General features: G+C 35.7%; 2 protein-coding genes and 1 long non-coding RNA gene across 3 annotated transcripts; all 3 read right to left on the minus strand.

The window, feature by feature from the left end:
• Positions 1-140: 140 nt before the first annotated feature.
• Positions 141-4,529, minus strand: LOC110269043 (uncharacterized). Its single transcript, XR_015904912.1, has 2 exons — positions 4,247-4,529; positions 141-4,143 (listed from the first exon to the last, which is right to left on the minus strand). It is a non-coding gene; the product is annotated as an uncharacterized LOC110269043 (long non-coding RNA).
• A 7,513-nt stretch (positions 4,530-12,042) lies between these two features.
• Positions 12,043-15,438, minus strand: LOC107627818 (uncharacterized). The gene is made up of 2 exons (XM_016330638.3): positions 12,831-15,438; positions 12,043-12,730 (listed from the first exon to the last, which is right to left on the minus strand). The coding sequence occupies exons 1-2, from the start codon at positions 15,223-15,225 to the stop codon at positions 12,354-12,356; spliced, it is 2,772 nt and encodes a 923-aa protein (XP_016186124.1). The 5' UTR covers positions 15,226-15,438; the 3' UTR covers positions 12,043-12,353.
• Positions 15,439-17,725: 2,287 nt separating this feature from the next.
• Positions 17,726-19,920, minus strand: LOC107625952 (small ribosomal subunit protein uS15). The gene is made up of 5 exons (XM_016328698.3): positions 19,763-19,920; positions 19,555-19,627; positions 18,839-18,977; positions 18,546-18,732; positions 17,726-17,934 (listed from the first exon to the last, which is right to left on the minus strand). The coding sequence occupies exons 1-5, from the start codon at positions 19,783-19,785 to the stop codon at positions 17,901-17,903; spliced, it is 456 nt and encodes a 151-aa protein (XP_016184184.1). The 5' UTR covers positions 19,786-19,920; the 3' UTR covers positions 17,726-17,900.
• Between the last annotated feature and the right edge of the window lie 668 nt (positions 19,921-20,588).

Below are 20,588 nucleotides of genomic sequence, written 5' to 3' on the forward strand. Positions count from 1 at the left end.
GATTATCAATTATGTTGAGTTTGATAACTGTTGAGTTACTGATTTCTTAACCAAGACCAAAAAGGGAAAAAGTAAAATTATTGGAATAAAAATATCCTTAGATGGGAAGCAATAATAACTTAAATTAAAGAGAACAATAATAAACTCAAAATACCTCAAATAATCATTAATTCAAATAATAATCTGTAACATGGAATAATTTATAAGCCAATTGGGCAACATCTGTAGATATGAATAAAAGCACTAAAGTAAAAGTAGCATAGAAACATGAATTAAAGTAAATATTAAACCTGGATCGAGAGTCACTCTTAAAAACTAAGAGAAGTCCTAAATCCTAATCCTAAGAGAGAGAGGAGAGAACCTCTCTCAAACTAAATCTAAATCATGGAAAGTGAAAATTGGCGAGCTCCTCTTTGAATGGATGCATTCCCCCACTTTATAGCCTCTAGTCTGTGTGTTCTGTACCCGGATCTGGGCCAAAAGGGCTTCAGAAATCGCTGGGGGCGCATTCTGTAAATTCTAATACGTGGCCTTTGTCACGCGTCCGCGTGGGTCACGCGGTCGCGTCATCTGGAGCTTTTCCTTGCCACGCGGTCGCGTCAGTCACGCGTCCGCGTCGTATGCGTTCTACTTAAGGCGCGCGGTCGCGTCAGTCATGCGGCCGCGTCGCTGCTTCTTCGCTTCTGGCACGCGATCGCGTCGTCCATGCGATCGCGTGGATACCAGTTTCTGCAAAACTCCGTTTCGCACTTTCCTTCCATTTTTGTACGTTTCCTTTTCCATCCTTTAAGTCATTCTGCCTTAGAAAATCTGAAACTACTCAACACACTAATCACGGCATCGAATGGAAATAAAGGTAATTAAAATAATTAATTTTAAAGCTTAGGAAACATGTTTTTCACATACATCACATAATAAGGAAGGGAAAGTAAAACCATGCAATTAATATGAATAAGTGGGTGAAGGATTGAATAAATCACTCAAACTAAGCACAAAATAACTCATGAAATATGGGTTTATCAGAGGCCATGGCAATTATCACAAGACTGAAAAAGGTTCAAAACAGTGCAGTTATTGTGGCAAAAATGGCCATCTAGTAGACACATGCTATAAAAAGCATGGATTCCCTCCTCATTTCAAGAATGGTGGTGCCTCTATCAACAATTTGGTTGCTGAAGAAAGTGATGATAACAGCAATCAATCTCAAGAAGCATTTGGCAATTCTGAGCTTGGCTTTACTTTAGAGCAAAAGGAAGCATTATTATCTCTCTTGAATCAGCAAGATGCACAACCGAAGCATAGCATAAATCAAATTGTTGCCACCATACTTCCGTCAAACCAAGGTATCTCTTACATAATGTCAATGTCCATTTTCAGTCAAAAATCTTGGGTTATTGACTCAGGTGCTACAAATCATGTTGCCTATTCAAAGTCATTTTTTCAGTGTCTATATCAAATAAAACTTGTTCTTATTAATATGCCTGATGGTACCTGTAACACCCCAACTTTCGACACGTCATGACTAATGCCAAATGTTCAGGTGTTACTCGTTGTGCGGCCTACTTAGCTCTAGACTCAGATTTTTATAAATTAATTATCAATAAAAGCCTTTATCGGTTTAATCGTGAACAGATTACTACTCGTGGAATAGCGTTTAGTTGCTCGCAAGGTTAGTTTCTTCAGGGTTGTCGTGTAAGAAAACACAAGGCAACAGAAAGTAACATATATAAGCATATATATAATATACACATGAGTTAAGTTCAAGGATACGTGTCATCCATCAAAGCCGAGTATCACACCAAGTTATATGTACAGATACAAAAGAAGGAATCAGTTCCAACCCTCACACGGGTTTCCTAAGCTGGAACCGAACTACTAAGACGTCCTACCCCTCTAAAAGTACTACAAAAGTGAGGAGAAAGTGATACTAAGATCATCAAGCAGGAGCGAAAGATCCACTGCGACTAACTCTGGAGTGATCGGTCCAAAACATGCTCCATATGAAGACTCCGCCGCGCGCCAGATCTTCATAGCTCAGCAGTTAGAACGAAACTCACAGGGCTCCTCTACCGGACCCGTCTGGGGAGGGGGAAAAGAAAGAAAAGAAGGGTGAGAACCTAGAGTTCTCAGTAAGGAAAAAGGGGAACCTAGGGTCTTTATCTCTAAGTTGTCGCGAAACAGAAAAGGAACAAACACAGAGACTCAAGGCACAAACATATTTATAACAAGTAAGTAGCATGAACAAGAAAGAAATGGCAGTAAATAATTCACAAGAAGTTCATATGCGCAAACAAGATGATGCATGCCTGTTCCTAGCGCAGGCCATGAGCTCATGCGTCGGTTGTCTACCCGCAACCCGACGTTACTCAGAGTGAACCCCGAGTATGGTCCCTTTACTGTGTCAATTAGACACCTTGGCATCACGGTTACCCGTGTCAATTAGGTCTCATTATAATAACATTTCAATGTGTATCACAGTAAGGAACAGTGCTATCAATTAGGCGAACATTCCCGCGTTAGCAATCTCAGGCTATCCATTAGGCGGGCACTTTCGCATTAGCAGTTCGGCACAGGGTCCATTCAACATACACTTTTCATAATTTACTTATTCATTTCAATTATCTCTTTCAAACATGGTTTCTCATTTACTTTCTCTTTATCATGCCTCCGCATCACCAACATTGTAAAACATACCTCCGCATCACCGCCTAACTATACATACCTCTACACCACCGTCTAATTATACATACCTCCACATCACCCATTAACCTTAAACCTTCTTGGAGACAACTTACACATTTACATTTAATTAAATTCCTGAACTTTTATAGAAATTCGGACATAGTCTCCTCTAAAATAGCACTAAAACCACCCTTACGGGTTCCCTCAGCTTTAACAACGTTCAAACTTTCCTTAACAATTTATCAAGTAAACATTCTTAATTGGTCATTATACTCTCTTTAATCCCTTTAGTTATTGTAAAAACACGGGTTTAGAAAATACAACTTGGTTCGGGGGCATTCCTACCATAATTGAAATTTGTACAAATCTTTCAAAAATTCTACTATCATTGCAGAAAAAAAACAGCAGCGAATAGTAAATTTGTTAAATTCACTAAAAATCCAATTCTCATCCATTGCCTTTCAAAATTCATGTACTTAAACAAGACTCTTCCAGCTTTCTAGAAAATTAAATTTTAGACTATTACCATGTCACATGTAAAAGTTATGAGGTTAGGAACACAGCCCTGCCTTATACAAATCTGTTTTCAAAATCCAGCAAGCAACTCATACTTTTTGCAACATATCTAATTGGTCAAAAAGAGTTTTGACACGAAATTTAAACTGAATATTTTAGACACATAAATCTTGAGACTGCCGTTGGTTTCAGCCCAATTACTCATCAGAATTATAAATTAAGTGAGTTGGAAGTTGGTGCTTCTGCAGTAAAGAAACAGAATTTTCTGCTGAAACCATCAATCTTCAAAAAATCATTTTTCCCAATCCACTTATCAATTAATTCTAAAATTTTTACGAGATATTAAAAACACATTAAAGTTTCATAGAAAAATAATCTCATAAAAAATTATGATCTGGAATGCTCCCAGAAACTCGTTCATTCTGCTGCCAATTATGCAGACATTACAGAAATTCTGCATAATGCACTTCCAACAACCTCACATGCCAAATCTTATGTTCAAGCCTAAAATTCATCTAAAACCATAGTTTTACCTTTCTTTTGACTAACTAAAGTTCTAGCATGGTCAGCATAGCTCTAAGAGGTTATACTCATTAATTTACCCCTTTTTTTTACAAACACACATTCATAACTCAAATTCACTTTTCTGCATTTTTATCAAACATAATAATTCATATAACCTAACCATCATTCAAACACATACAAGAGCCTCATTTATCATCAATCAAGCATATAACAGTTTATCTCTTCTCATCACAGGTACAGCCACAAGAATAGTAATCTATTTGTCCTAACCCTTACCTCTTTTAAAGTTGGAAATTCTATTTTTACTTCCTTCGGAAATCAGAACCCTAAGCGTATGGAATTGAAGCTTTGGCCTCTCTTTCAAGAACAAATGGCCGACCTCATCTCAAGCAAGGGAAGAGTTCTTGCCTACGGTCACTACTGTTCTAGCAAGAATTGGAATTAGAATGGCAGAGGTGGAATAAAAGGGAAGAACAGAATTTGAATCTGAAGAAGAGGAAGAAGGAGAGTTGCTAGTTCTCACCCAACAAAGAAGCTTCGAAGATTCAGAGTGATGAGAGGTGGGGTGCCTTCCTTCTTGCTGTGGATGGCTTCTTCCTTCCTCTTCAGTTTCGTTTTGCTTCCCTTCTCTGTTCTTCTCCTTCTTTGTGCGTGTTTTGGTTCAAAGAAAATGAGAAGCACTATTAACAAGAGATAGAAGAAAAGGAAGTGGGTGAGGCGGTGCATAAGGCTTCGTGGCTTCTCCTCACCTCAACACAGCATCAATGCATGCTTGAAGAGGTGTGACCATGGTTCCAAATGGCGCTGAGAGGAGAAGTGATCAGGGTTAGATTTGTGTAGGGAAAGTTTGGTTCGGTTGAACCGGGAAAAGGAAAAGAAAACCGTACTTTTGAAAAAGAGAAAGGAAAAACCGAGTTAATGGTTGGTAACACTTTTAGGCTAATTTCTCAACTAATTCATTGTCTACGCTTTATATTTTCATATATCTAATCCTATGCGTGCCAGCGAACGCTGTAAGGAATCAGAAATTATAGGCCTCATGGGATAGGGTGGTTACAGTACCAGTACAATATGTAACACCCTACCACACAGAGTCTTATGCTTAAGTCATAAAGCTGAGGTGGCAAGGTATTACGACCTCTAAAAGTAAAATATATATATATAACTAATATTAATGAAAAGAGATAGTATGCTAGGAGCCTTGAAAAAGGGGTAAAACAAAATCGCAAAATAAAAAGTGCAACGCTCAGGAAATGTTGTTATTTGCGTGAGAAGAAAACTAAAGCTCAAAAGTAAATATAAACAGATGACACAAGTAGAGGGTTAATAATACAAAATAACAAGCTCCTAACTCAGCCTGTGAAGCTAAGGCTGGCCGGAGAATATTTATATACATATATACATATCCCAAAAACCCAAAATACATAAATGAAAACTCTCCTCAAACCTCTAAGAGGAACAAAATAAACAAGTTATTCGAAGAGAACGTTAAGTACACATATACATAAACTAAATAGCAAAATAAACCCAAAAACCACTTCGCTTCAGAAATTCAGATGCCTACCGAGGAGCCTTCCGCTGCGCATCTGAAAAATAACAACACAGTATGGGGTGAGAACCGGAGGTTCTCAGCATGGTAAAGGTGCCACGCGGATAATAAATAAGGTCTTGGGATTGCCAGAGGCAATCCTAGAACTCCGCCATACAATTGTAAAAATTAATTTCTAAGCAGAAGCCACAAATAGGGGTAGGTAATCTAAACATTCCTAAACTGACTTGCTTTTAGACCTAACATAAACATCAACCCATTTCACCCTTCCTCCTTTCCTCTGTCACCATAGATTCAGCAGAGACAAGCGATCAAACAATATCACGCACAAGTAGGACACAGATAGTACAAGTAGCGAATACAACAAGTAGCATGGTATATACTCAATTAGACAGACCCAGGTAATGCATAGCAAACAAGGAAACAAATGCACATGATGTATGCCTATCCTATGGCTGATGATATCATCTGTCGGTTATATAGCCAACCCGACATGTCCTGGTAGCTAACCATGGACTGAAACACCCATGTGAAGCAAGTAGGTTTGAGCTACAACCCGCTTATTACTACCCGCTTAACCCAGAGCCAGTGGAATAACCACTACTGCGGCTACTACCCAGGCGGGTGTTTAAAAGCTCAACCTGGAGCAAGTGGGAGATCCACTACTGCTGCTACTACCCAGGCGTCACAAACATACATTTATTCAATTTAAATCAAGCATGATCATTATTAATTCTCAAACATTAACATGGAGCAAGCGGGACGAACCACCATCCTTGCTACTGACCAGGTATCTCAAGAATACATTTGTTTATTCCAAATGAGTTCAATCATCCATCAACATATCACTATCACAAATGTTCATCATTTTCATAACATTTTCACCCTTCTTATTCATAATACATCATTTTAACCTTTACTTCACCCTCAAATTACCTTAATTTCCCCTACTTCAACTAGCTACTGTACTTAGTACTATACCTTATGTTTAAAAGGATGAAAATAGAGGTTTAGAAGTGAAAATCTGGTTTATAACACAAAAATTCAGTTTTGCAGCAAGCAAGGGCCACGCGTGCGCGTGGGCCACACGTGCACGTGGGCCACACGTACGCGTGGTAGTGTGAAAAGGTAGCACGCGCGCGCTTCCCCTTACCACGCGCGTACGCGTAGGTGAGAACAGCATGTCACGCGTACGCGTGGGTCATGCGTACGCATGGTCATGCATGTTGGCTCATCACGCGTACGCATGGGCTACTCGCGCATGCGTAGTCTAATATGTCATGCCACGCGTGCGTGTGGGCCACGCGTGCGTGTGGGCCACGCGTACGCGTGGATGTGCGTTTTTCCAAAAATTTACAGATTGCCCAAAAAGCTGCTAAAAACCAGTTTTAGTTACCTGCATATACATTTTCCATGCCAAAATTCTGTCGTCCATAACTTTCTCTACAAAATTTCGTTTTTCACAAAATTTATATCGTTGAAAAGCTTGCAAAACCATTTTTCATTTGAAACAAACCGCATCTCCATTCAAAATTTGAGAAGCAAGTTATGGGCTACCAAAGTTCATCAAAAACCAAAGTTTACCAAAACATGCCAAACCCCATTTTTACCCAAAAATCACATTTCCTTTTTAAAACTCAATCTCATTTAACTCAATCATACCATAACCATCAATACAACCTGTTCTTCACCATAACACAATAATTCTTGCAACCCTTGCATTTCCATAACTCAACAACACCTCATTTTCATCCAACTTTACAAATTTTACTTATAAACTCACAAACTAACATATTATTTCATATCCACATATTGTCATCATCATAAAATATTTCAACCATCACCACAACATTAATCAATATAATCATACCAACAATTCCACATAAACACCACTCCATCTCAACCATATCATTAAATTGCCATAATCATCAATCCTTCATCCATCATCATTATACTAACATACATATATAGATTTGCATTCAACCCACATTATCAAGTACTCAACACATGCCCACATCAACTTATCCATCAATACCATAAAGACTAATCATTTAACACAATTAATCATTTCAACTTATCCTATAGTGCTCTAGCCTAAGTTTTCACAAAACCTTACATATTAAACGCGCGAAACCTAAACCATACCTTGGCCAATCACTTTATTTAATCCAAGGCAGCCTCACAAGCTACAGCACAGCCCCTCAAGCATAGTGTAACCAGCCACAAGCTTAGCCTCAATCACCACCAAGCCTCCAAATGTTCACTTTTCAATTCCAAAGCATGTATATAAACTTAATTCACACCTAATACACATATATGTTCCAAATTCATATTTTACCTAATGAAATTAAAATTAAATTAAAGTTTAGAGAAACCTTACCACTTCCACATGCATAGCAACTCAAACCCAGTAAGCTCCGCAAGCTAAATCAAGCCTAGAACACCGAATTGAACAATTTTCAACATATTTGTTCATAGATTTTCAAAACTGAAACTGGGGAAATTGAGGAAGAAAATATGGATTTCTTACCTTACAATGTGCCGGGCTTTGTAGAGCTTGACGCTGCGGTCGCGTGGCCACAAACGGATCGTCAATCAGAGCTTCGGATCAAAAGTTATTGAGAAATGAAATTTGAGTGAGGGTTTTGGAAGCTTCAAACGTTCTTCCCCTGCTTGTTGAGCTTTCCAGCGTTCTGCATGCCAAATGAGGGAGAAAATGAGCTTCAGCTCGTTTAAGTGATGGGTCCGGTTAGCCCACGGGCCCAGTTTAGGTCCGATTCAATCGGTTCGGCCTATCTGGTCTAATTTTGGGCCAAATTTTTTGAAATTAGTGTCAAAATTCTTGTTTTGAAGAGTTTTATCCTATTTTGATACTAGTTTTTCATTTTTAATTTTTCTAATTAAAATTCGATTTATTGACTAATTATTTACCGATTTTAGCGGGGTTTACACAATAACCCAATATGCAGGAACCATAGTATTTTCGAATCAGTTTAAATTGTTTCATGTGTTTTTCATTCCAACGTTCAAATTTAATCTAATATCTGTGTCTAAATTGACTGCCAATTCAAAATTAAAACTTACATTTGATGAATTTGGTTGTGAAATTCAGGAAAAGATTACCATGAAGACAATTGGTGTAGCTGAACAGAGAAGAGGCTTGTATGCTTTTGAAAACCTCACACCTATTCAAGCTGCATCTTCATCTGTTCTTCCATCTACATCTGCACTAGCTATTCAGCCTGCACAATTTGCATCTTCATCTGTCCTTTCATCTACATCTTCACTGGCTGTTCAGCCTGCACAATTAGACAACTCTGAGCTCTGGCACCTCAGATTAGGACACATACCTCATGATAGGATTGTTGTAATAAAAAAGAATACAATGACTTGAATTTTTCTGCTTGTAATAATCCTTGTGACTCATGTCACTATGCAAAACAAAAAAGATTACCATATGCAACTAGAGTTTCAAAGAGTGAAAATAAATTTGACATTGTCCATATGGACATTTAGGGACCTATAAATACAGCTTCAATTTCTAGTTTCAAGTATTTTTTTAACTGTGGTTGACGACAAAAGTAGATTTACATGGCTATATTTTATGAAATCAAAAGGAGAAGCCGCTGATTTGGTCAAAAATTATGTTAAAATGGTTGAAACTCAGTTTGGCATGGTAATTAAAAAGGTTAGAACAGATAATGGTAATGAATTTAAGCTGCCAAATTTCTATGCATCTAAGGGTATAATACATCAAACTACCTGTGTTGAAACTCCTCAACAAAATGGCATAGTAGAGAGGAAACATCAACACATTTTAGAAATTATAAGAGCATTGATGTTTCACTCAAACATGCCTAAAAGGTTCTGAAACTTTGCAGTAGGACATTCAGTGCATCTAATAAACAGAATTCCTAGTACTCTACTACAAAACCAGTCATCCTACTACATTTTGAAACAAAAATTACCTGATATATCATACCTCAAGGTGTTTGGATGTCTCATATATGCATCAACATTAACAGCATATAGAACAAAACTAGATCAAAGAACTCTCAAGTGTGTATACTTGGGGTCAAAAATGGAGTTAAAGGACACATTCTTTACAACGTTAAGAGTAGAAACATTTTCATTTCTAGAAATGTTTAATTCTATGAAAATTTTTTCCCATTTGCATTACAGGAATTTTCAAGCAATGATGAAAATAATAGACAAATGCAAACTGTCCCAAGGTTGGTTAGATACCATGCATCTATCATCTCATTTAGATCCTACCTCACATACTCAAACCAATCCCAATAACAATTTATATGCATCACCACATCACCACACTAACTCAAACATGCATCTATATCCTGACATAGCATCACAATCTAGAAGACCCTTAAGAGAAAGAAGACGTCCCACATACCTCAATGATTATCACTGCAATACCATGAATACATCAGCAAATGATTTTTCTAACATTTCACACAATTCATCATGTTCTTCTCAAGAATTTTTTGAAAATTACACAAATATGTTACTAAACCAGGCAGATCAATTTTTTGACAAGTCTTCCATTCTTTTCTTTGAGTCTGAGTCCCCACTTCCTCTCCTTTCTTTATCACCTGAGTCAATCACACAAAAATTCAACCAGGCCAAATACAAAGAACCAAAAACCTATGCTGAGGCAGTTTGTGATCCGAACTGGCAAGAAGCTATCAATGCAGAATTAATTGCTCTAAAGAAAAACCAGACTTGGACTCTTACCAAGCTTCCTCATGCTAAAAAGGCGGTAGGGTGCAAATGGGTGCTCATGTTGAAATTGAATCCTGATGGATCTATGGAGAGATACAAGGCAAGACTTGTAGCTCAAGGCTTCACCCAAACAGCAGGGGTGGATTACTTTAAAACCTACAGTCCCTTGGTAAAAATGAGCACACTGAGGATAATTTTGACAATAGCAGCCGTAAAGAATTGGTTTGTACACCAATTAGATGTCAACACTGCTTTTTTACATGGAGATTTAGCTGAGGAAGTATACATGCGACCCCCTCCAGGTCTAACATTGCCTTCACCAGACTTGGTTTGTAGATTAGACAGATCATTCTATGGTTTGAAGTAGGCCAATAGACAATGGAACACTAAATTATCAACCATTTTGATCGATTTTGGCTACATTCAATCTCGAAATGATTATAGTCTCTTCACAAAATATCATGGTTCACAATTCACAGCCATCTTGGTATATGTAGATGACTTAATCGTTGCTGGAAATAACATAGATGAAATTGGGTCCGTCAAGAAGCACTTGCATGATTTGTTTAAGATCAAAGATTTGGGTGACTTAAACTTTTTTCTAAGCCTTGAAATAGCTCGAAGCAAGAGGGGCATTGCAGTATGTCAACGAAAATATTGCATCGACCTATTGAAGGAGTCTGGATTAATGGATGCAACGGTAGCAACTACACCAATGGATTACACAATAAAATTGGCAAAAGATTCAAGGAGTTTACTCAATTCAGCATCTGAATACAGAAGATTAGTAGGAAGATTAGCTATTTGACCAATACTCGACCTGATATCGGATATGCAGTAGGAAAATTAAGCCAATTCTTAGACTGTGCTACTGACAAACACTTTGAAGCAGCCATCAAAGTATTAAGATATCTCAAGGCCAAACCTGTCCTGGGTCTAATGTTCTCATCCCAAACTGACTTGGAACCAACTGGTTTTTCAGACAGTGATTGGGGAGCCTACTCAGACACAAGGAGATCAATTTCAGGGTATTACTTCTTCATAAGAACATCTATTATATCCTGAAAAAATAAGAAACAAAACACAGTGGCCAGTTCTTCATGTGAGGCAGAATATAAGGCCCTTGCAATGGCCACCAGAGAAGCGCAGTGGATCACCAATATACTTGGAGACTTGAAGATTGAATTGAGTAAACCAATTGCAATATATTGTGACAGTCAATCAGCCTTGCATGTTGCGGCCAATCCAGTTTTTCATGAGAGAACTAAGCATATAGAGATGGATTGTCATGTTGTTCGAGACAGATGGCAGCAACAAGTGACAAAATTGCTTCCTATTTCAACTGTTAATCAAACTGCAGATATATTGACTAAAGCCATAACTCCAAAGATGTTTCAAGACTGTCAGGACAAGCTCAGAATGATGGATGTAACTGATTCTGGCTTAAGAGGGGGTGTTACATGACTTAACACTTCTACTAGTTAGTTAGTGTAGTGGGCTTATGTGTATAGTGTTGGTTACAAAATTCATTAGTGACTTAGTTACCTTGTACAAGAGAGAAAAATCAGTTAGCAGTAGAGTAGTTAGTGACTATATATATCAACAGTACTCTTTTGTATAGTCAGTTTTTGCATTCCCATTTTCAAGTAGAATGGTGATTGAGATGTGAATAAGAAACACACTCTCCCTTCTCTGAGTTTCGTGAAGTCGCTCTTTCACCTTCCAGAACTTACCACTTTAACAATGGAAGCCCGAAGCCATGTGGTTAGTACAAGATCATTCTGCCGCCACTCTTTATAGGCTGCAGATTCTTGTGGAGCTTTTGGAGTTTTGGATGCATCTAGATGATGTTCCATGCCCAAAATCTGAATAGTGAGCCATGCAAGATGCTTCCAAGTGATGAAGTTATCATCATCGAGTTTTTCGGTAAGGGGAACAAGCTCAGGTTTGGTTGTGGCTGATGACCCAGAGAGTATCAATGCCAAGAAGCAGGAAAGAAAGAAAGAAAGAAAGAAAGAAAGAAAGAAGAGTATTGAGAAATCAGAATGAATGAGTATTGAATTGTGAGATTCTTGTTTATTCTTAGTTACACAACTGCTATATATACATGGATAGCCTAACTGTAATAACTAACATAACTGATTTTTATAACTCTTAGCTGTCAATAAAAATTGAAATGATTCAGGACAAAATTATCAACTCAATTGGACTGTGAGTTTGAGAGAGAGAGGGAAAGCCCTATATGCACAATTTTGTCTTTTAGGACCAAAAGGACTAATAAATGCATCACTACTTTACAGAAATATGATGACATGCATAAGAGAGTACAATCACAGTTGTCCTAATTTTTACCTATGACATATATTTCTTGATTCATCAATTGGTAGATTGAAACATCAGAGAAAGAGAAATGTATTGGTGAATTAGAAGCCAAAAAATCATTAGCCACATCCTCCATTGATGGTCTAGATTTTGGATCAGAAGAGAGGCATGCCAATGCTAGTGTCATAACAAGCACAACATCTTGCATATCTTTCTCAAGAATTGGGAGAGGAATCCTTGAATCCAATACATCTTTCACCATTAAGTTCTGAGTAGATGGCTTTGACAGACGGGAAATGAATTCTCCTGGATGATGCCCCATCATTGTTTCTAAAGCCACCACTCCAAAACTATATACATCACATTTTGTAGTCACATTTATGGTGTAAGCCAATTCTACATAATGTAACCAAATATTACATAGGTTAGTATGCAAATAACATCAAATTTTACCATTTTTAGAAGCTATATGAAGAGAATTAGAATTAAAATTTACCTGGAGCAATATATCCATAAGTACCAACTAGAATAGTTTGGTTAGATGAATCAGTATCAAGAAGTCTAGCTGTGCCAAAATCTGATACACAAGCATCCAACTCTGAATTCAGCAGTATGTTACTGGTGGTAATGTCGCGATGAACAATAGGAGGAGTACAATGATGATGCATGTAAGCAAGAGCATATGATGTCCCTTTAATGATGTTCACCCTCTTGCTCCAATTCAACTCTTGAGCTTCTATCTCATAGGCCAAGTTACAGAACAAGCTTCCTCTTTCCAAGTATTCATACACCAAAAACATGCATCTGTTATGCAAGCAATAGCCATAAAGCCTAATGATGTTGCGGTGGCGAATCTCTGTCAAGACCTCAACCTCCTTGCAGAAGCTCTTGTAAAAAGATGGATTTTCTGATTCTGTTTTGTGAAGCTTCTTCAATGCAATGGTTTTGCCACTCGGAAGTTCTGCTTTGTAGACACTACCATAAGCACCAGTTCCAATGCAATATCTGATATCAAAGTCCTCTGTAGCTTCAACAATGTCCTCAAATGCAATTTTGCCATCATATTCCCAAATTGAGAACAAGTCTCCATGCTTTGCTGCCTTGCTTTTTAGTCTGCGACGGCGATGCCTGGCAAATAGAACACAAATTCCAATCCCTATGGAGCCAAAAGAAACAAGAATACTGGCCACAATTATCAAAACCAAACCCAAAGTACTTAAACTTTTATCATGACCATTATTAAGGTTTTCTGATTGGCAATTGTGGTAATCTCCATTGAGAAAAGGATTGCACTCTAAATTGTAGAATTGCACAGAATCTATCCCCTCAGATATGTTGCCACTGAGATTGTTGTAACTAAGGTCTAAATGATAAATACCTTTGCCAATTAGAGAAGGAATGCTTCCACTCAAATTGTTAAAGCTGAGATCTACAAATGTAAGGTGAACAAAGAGACCAGATGGGATAACACCAGAAAGTCTATTAGTATTAAGATCCAAAACTCCTAAATGCAACAAATTCTCTATTTCTATGGGGATACTACCATTTATCTTGTTGTTTGCCATAGTGAGCATTATCAGTTCTGTTAGAAGTCCTATACTTGAAGGAATAGAACCAGTGAAGAAATTTGAATCAAGGTGGAGAAACGTCAACCGGTTCGAGTACCCTATTTCCTCAGGAATTGGACCAGCCAGGTTGTTGTCAGTAACATCTAGATATGAAAGATTACCAATTTGAAAAGGAATGCTTCCAATTAACTTGTTTGTGCTGAGATCCACATGACTGATATGAACAAGTATACTAGATGGGATATAACCACTAATTTGATTCCCTGAAAGTCTTATATTATCTAATTGTGTCAGGTTAGATATCCATTTTGGTATAACACCCAAGATTTCATTATATGAAAGATCTAAAACTTTAAGATGAACCAAGTTCTCTAATTCACTGGGGATAGATCCACCTACTTCATTGTTTTTGATAGTCAACACTTCCAACTGGGTTAAAAGTCCTAAACTTGAAGGTATAGAACCATTAATGGAATTTGAACTAAGGTGGAGACTTGTCAAACGGTTCAAGTACCCTATTTGGTGAGGTATTGGACCAACCAAGTTGTTTAAACTAAGGTCTAAGGTTAACAAGTTTGTTAAATTCCCTATTTCTTGAGGGATGAGACCACTAAATCTGTTTTGGGAAAGGTCAAGATTCTCTAACTTGGTGAGATTTGCATATATTGTAGCAGGAAGGTCACCAGTTAGTTGATTGCTAGAAAGGTTCATATAGATGAGATTGGACATATGACTCAAGATTAAAGGAATGGTTCCACTGAACAAGTTTGAACTCAAATCCAATGTGACAAGCCTCTCTAGCCTGCTGAATTCATTAGGAATTTGACCACCAATGTAATTGTAAGAAATATCAAGCACAAGAAGTTGAGTTAGATTTGCCAATGAAGAAGGAGAACCTGGTTCATCTTTAAGCTTGTTATGAGATAGGTTCAGAAACTTCAGCTTGTTGAGACTACTTAGCCCCTTTGGGAATCCATACAACCCCATTTCACTGAGATCAAGGTGGACAAGATTCGAAAAGACAGAAAAATCGATGCCTGTCGACCGGCCCTGTGACGCGAGAGAGCTGTCATTATTCTCCCTTGGAGGAGAAGTAATCTCTGTGATGCTTCCGGCATTGTTGCACTGAATACCAGGCCAGCTGCAACGGTTTGAAATATTGTGTTGGTTACTCCACCAACCACTCAAAATCAAAGCATTTGCTTCTTCATCTAAGTGTGACAATTTGGATACTATTACTTTTCTGTGAGTTCCAGCTTCAGTTATGGGATTTATGGCAAAGAGAAGAAGAACTGGTATCAAAATGGAAGTGGGTATAACCATGGTTTCTGCAACTATAGTGATCAGGGTGTGTCAATCACCATCTTATGTGTAATATGTAATATAATAATATATGAGTCCAAATCTATGTAATTATAAGTTATAATTTTAAGTGTTACATTGTTGAATGAACATGTTTCAAACCTTAAAAGTCAGAATATAGCTAGGTAGAGTATAGCTTCTACGTGGAAATTTGGACAATGATATATGTGACCAGTGCCTGTTCTTGATTTCTTGAATTGTATTTGTATGCACCTTCTGTATCTGGTATACATCGTTGTTCTACAATTCTTTCTACTAGCTACAATGGAATTTGAACAAACATATTTGACCGCTGCTATTGTATTGTTTTTTCAAACGACTAAGTTACTATTTTAGCCTTCAAATGATTTAAGTCTTTGATAAAGTCAAAGTGAAATTTTCATTCACTGAAAACGATCTTAATTTGACAAAATGTATTAAATATATAGAGATATACTTAAGAAAAATTATAGTGATCAAATTTTGATATAATTTTTTTTCAAGTATATTTATAAAAAAAAAAAAGAAATCTTTTTATTCTTTATTTAGTAATTTTATTCTAAGTGAATATTTTTTAAGTTTTAAGTATTTTTTATGTGAATGCAAAGTATTAAGAAAAAGAATTAAAAACATGACCTAGAGATCAATTTTTTTTGTATTTTTTATGATGTACTTTTTAAATATTTTTAAAATATTTCTGAAACAAAATTAAATCAAATATATAAATCGTTTGTCATTTATAAAAATAGAGAAAAAATCTTAAACGGTCCCTGTCAATTATCTCGAAAGACAACGAAGTCCTCAATAAAAAAGTACTCTTTTCGGTCTTTGCTCTTTATTTCTGTGAGACAACTTAATTCCTCTGTCAATATTTTTTCTCTGTATCAATAGAATAAACCTATATTGCATGTTGAACTGTTGATTTATTCATTAAAAGTCAACTAGTATTGATAGATTTTTTTGTTCGGAGTCTTCTTGTGTTTTGGCTAATTGTTAGAGTCTTTTACGTTTTTTTAATATTTTTTGTTATCTTTTTTAAATATATTGACTAAATTTATTGTGTAAAATTGAAAAATATTAATAATTTTTAAATTATTTTTATTTATAAAAATTAAATAAAAGATATATTAGTGATTAATATGTCACATAAATATGTTATGGAGAAAAATAATTAATATAAGGGCTAATTACTCTTATAATATTAAAGAACAAGAACTAAAATAAATATTTTTTTAGTTAAAAGTTTCTTAATCCTTCAAAAAAATTATCAGATCGCCTCATGAAAGTTAAATAATAATAATAATAATAATAATAATAATAATAATAATAAACTAAAAGTCATGTTAGAATTACTAATGTTGTAATTTTATCCCACTATTTTAAAATCTAATAGAATTACTAATATGTTAAATACTCTCTCAATAAAATCAATTTAATATAAGAAAAAAAAAGAAAATACACAAAGTAAAACATTATATACACACAAGCATGTTAATAATTCCGAGGTCAACAAATATTGCCAATGGTGATGACGTGTCGATGAAGAGTAGTTGGAGACGTGGAGTGGAAGGATTACACATGTGAAAAAGAGCACATGCTATATTGCTATGTCCCTTTGAATTCAATCAGATTATATATGTTGAGTCATCAATTTCATGGATTGAGATTTCATCAAAATTAGATGACACAAGCTGATGTATCTGTTTTGATTTTTGAAGTACATAACTTGTTATGCTAAAATGTTGCCACAACAATTATTATTATGTAGTGGTAATTCTTGTATCTATCATACAAGTACGACTTCCCTTGATGAAATATTTGACTATGAAATTTCCTCACAACCTTGGCTTCAACAATCGCACAATAACATGTAGGGAGACGATATACTCTTCAACCAGCAAGGTAACCTAATGTGGTGCAATTTGCCAAATATGTTGGGATATTAATTTCTTTTTTCTATATTAATTTCTTTTTTTCAAATTCACCCATAATAATGTTGTCAATTGAAAAAGGAGAAATAAGTGGCGTACTAATTGAAAATCTTTTTTTACAAGAGAAGTTTATAGCAATTAAATTATAGTTCAATCTAATAAATCTCATTATTTTGAAAACTAATCCCTTCAAAAACGACCATAAAAAGGCTTTAACGTATGCTATTCATTAAGTTTATAGCAATCAAATTTCCGAGAAATGAAGGAATTCACATAAATTCGATGCTTGCCTAGTTCAAATTCCTTCACAGCAGAAGGAAACATTGTTCAAAACATTGTTCTTCCTCCAATGACAAATTAACATGACTCCATAGCCATTGACACATAGAAGGGAACGAGTCGGGTCAGTGAAGGGAAAGAATTCTCTATTCATTTCCAGCGGCATCACCAACAATCATTTTCTTGGTGATGATTATAATCATATTTTCAAAATAACAATACTCAGAGACCACAATTTAAAAAGGAACTGAATAAAGCAGGCGAAGTGCATATTAATCAGAACAAAATCCATCATCAAAACTATTACCACGAGAACAAAGTTGTATCACAAATTTTCATGTGTTCCAAAAATTCCAAGACATAATATGGTACCAAAGAACTAGGTCTGCTTATCCAAAAAAAAGTACATTGAGGATAGAACCTGACACTATCACTGAACAACTCACTCTAAGCCACAAGAGTGCTAGCGGTTGTTGATTCACTGCAAAAGCAGATAACATAACCAGTGTTAGAACGTCGGAACATCGCGATGTACACAAACAAGAAACAAAAATGAGCCAGACGCCCCAAAGTAATAGCATCTTTAAGGCGTCAATCTCATTATTAGAACACCCATCCAAATTCTGTGGAATTGATACCAAGTCACTATAAACGACTTCTGGTCAACATCTGCATACTAATTATAGAGATTCACATGAAGCAAAATGCCAGCAAGAAGCAGTATAGTGCATTTTAACTAATCCAAAATAATTCAAAAATCCATAGACTTTCATAAACAAAATATTTATCCAGAAGAAGATCACAAAGAATGGTTCCATTATGTTGTCAACCTAATCCTATCAACATGTATACACTGAATTCAATTGTTTTATGAACATCAATTTGACAGTGAATAAATAAATAAATAAGAGCAAGAAGTTGAACAAACAGCACAATTAAAATATGAACCACACAAAACCCAAGTCAGGGAACCACAAGGATTTTAAAAAATGGAAGTACTCATGAAATGCATCATCCCGGTGCATCAAAATAAAAGTTCATGCACATTAAGAAACCGTTGTGATTTAAAGAAAATGCATATTTGATACTTACTATTTCCATACGGGTGGAAGCTTCTTGGTCTTCTTGTAGTAACGTGCAAGGCGGTGGATCCTGCTCTCTACCAAAATCAACCTGAATTTAGAGTCCTTGTCCTTCCTATTCCTCTCCAAGTGCTTCCTGATTGAGACGGCCTTCTTGATCAAGTGGTATAGATCTTCAGGTATTTCAGGAGCAAGACCTATTGAAAAAAAAAAAAACACAACACAAGAAACATTGTAAATACATTTCGCATATCAACTTAAAAAGCAAATTTATAAGAACAAGTAACAATGCATAAGGCGTACCATGGGCCTTCAATATACGCAAAATCTTGCTTCCGGTGACACTCTTCACCTGAGCAATTCCGTGAGAATCACGAAGAATAACACCAATTTGTGATGGAGTCAGACCTTTCTTGGCAAACTTGCAGATATTCTCCTCAACCTGAAAATTCCAAAATAAAGACTTGAAAAAAAATGCCACATATCTTAAAACCTGCATTTTCAAATATTAACATAACAAAAAAACTAAGCCGTGTACCACTGTAGGGTCAAATACATGGATCAAATAATGCCATAAAGCCCTAACATGGATCATATCTAAATTTGAAACATTTATATATTAAAAGAAAAATTAGAATTTGAATCATTAGTTCAAAACTCATGATCCATAAAACTAAGCCTGAGGGGTATACAACCAAAGTTGACACTAAATGCATTTGACACATGCTGGAGCCAATTCTATTTTGCATAACAAAATATTCAATCCAAACCTAATTTAACAACAATGGCTGGATACATATATAACTACGAACAATGTGTAGACATGTATACACAGTTACCCAAAGTAAAATACTAACAAACGAACCTCACATTACCAAAAACATACGCCAAAAAATAAAAAAAAACAATTATAAATCTCTAAGCTAAAAAAATCACAATTTTCCATCATACAAAGAGAACCCTAAAAAATAAAAAACGAAAGGCAGAATATGCAAGAAGGTAGGGTTAAGATTTCTGACATCCTGAGATGAGATCTTGAGCCAGCTGGGTGGAGTCCTCTTGTAAGGAAGAGCTGAACTGGAAATACCCTTACTGATATACACAATCCACGAACAAACACGTCAAAAAAATTTCAGTTTGTCCAAAAAAAATAACATTAGGAAATAAAAAATTAAAATGGTTGAAGAGAATCTGTGGCGCGAGAATGAAGAAGAGAAAGAAGCATACCCGCGACTGTGCATACGCCCCATGGTGGCTGGTGGAAGGAAGAGAACTCTTTACTCTCTCTGGGTGCTCTCAGCGACTGCGCCAAACTGAAGAAGATGGCGGAGAAGACAGAACCCTGAATTATATTGAGGATTATGCTAGGGCATACCCGCTGGGTTATTTATTGGGCCTTCATGGGCTTTTAAACATGGGCTTCGTTTCTGTATTATCCTCAAATTATCATTCCTAAACCCATGCTTTAATCGGCTTCACTCTCGTTTTAGTTTTAGGCTAAAAGCGTAAAAAACAAATTTACTATCTTGTATCTTAAAAGTATAGGTTAAATATACCATAAAAAAATAATTTATAAAATTTATTGTAAAAAAAAGCTGATTGATTTATAAAAATATTTTTTATTTTCGTTTTCTGTTTTTATTTTCTAAAAATGACCTTTTTTATTTTTTTTTTCAGATTTTAAAAATGTGATTGGTTTGTGAGAAAAAAAATTCATTTATAAACATTTAAAATAATAAAATATATTTAGTTAGACAATTTTAATTGTTATTTATTGATACTTTATTAATTGATTGTTGAGATTCAATAACAAATTATTTTTTTTCTTTCTTTTATTAAAGAAGAGACATCATGGTGTTTAAAAAAATAATATGAAAATGATATTTTTAAATATAAAAATAAATTGTATCAATATTAAAAGATAAATATGAGGTATAAATATAAAATATACAAAATAGGAGTGCATTTGAATTTGGTTTTAAAAATAGGATTACAGTTGAAACGACGTTAAAAATGGGAGGACGCTTGAAAGAGAGGAGACTATATTAAATAA

This window comes from Arachis ipaensis, chromosome B2 (assembly GCF_059453495.1).
Source record: "Arachis ipaensis isolate K30076 ecotype BB chromosome B2, ASM5945349v1, whole genome shotgun sequence".
Lineage (NCBI taxonomy): Eukaryota > Viridiplantae > Streptophyta > Magnoliopsida > Fabales > Fabaceae > Arachis > Arachis ipaensis.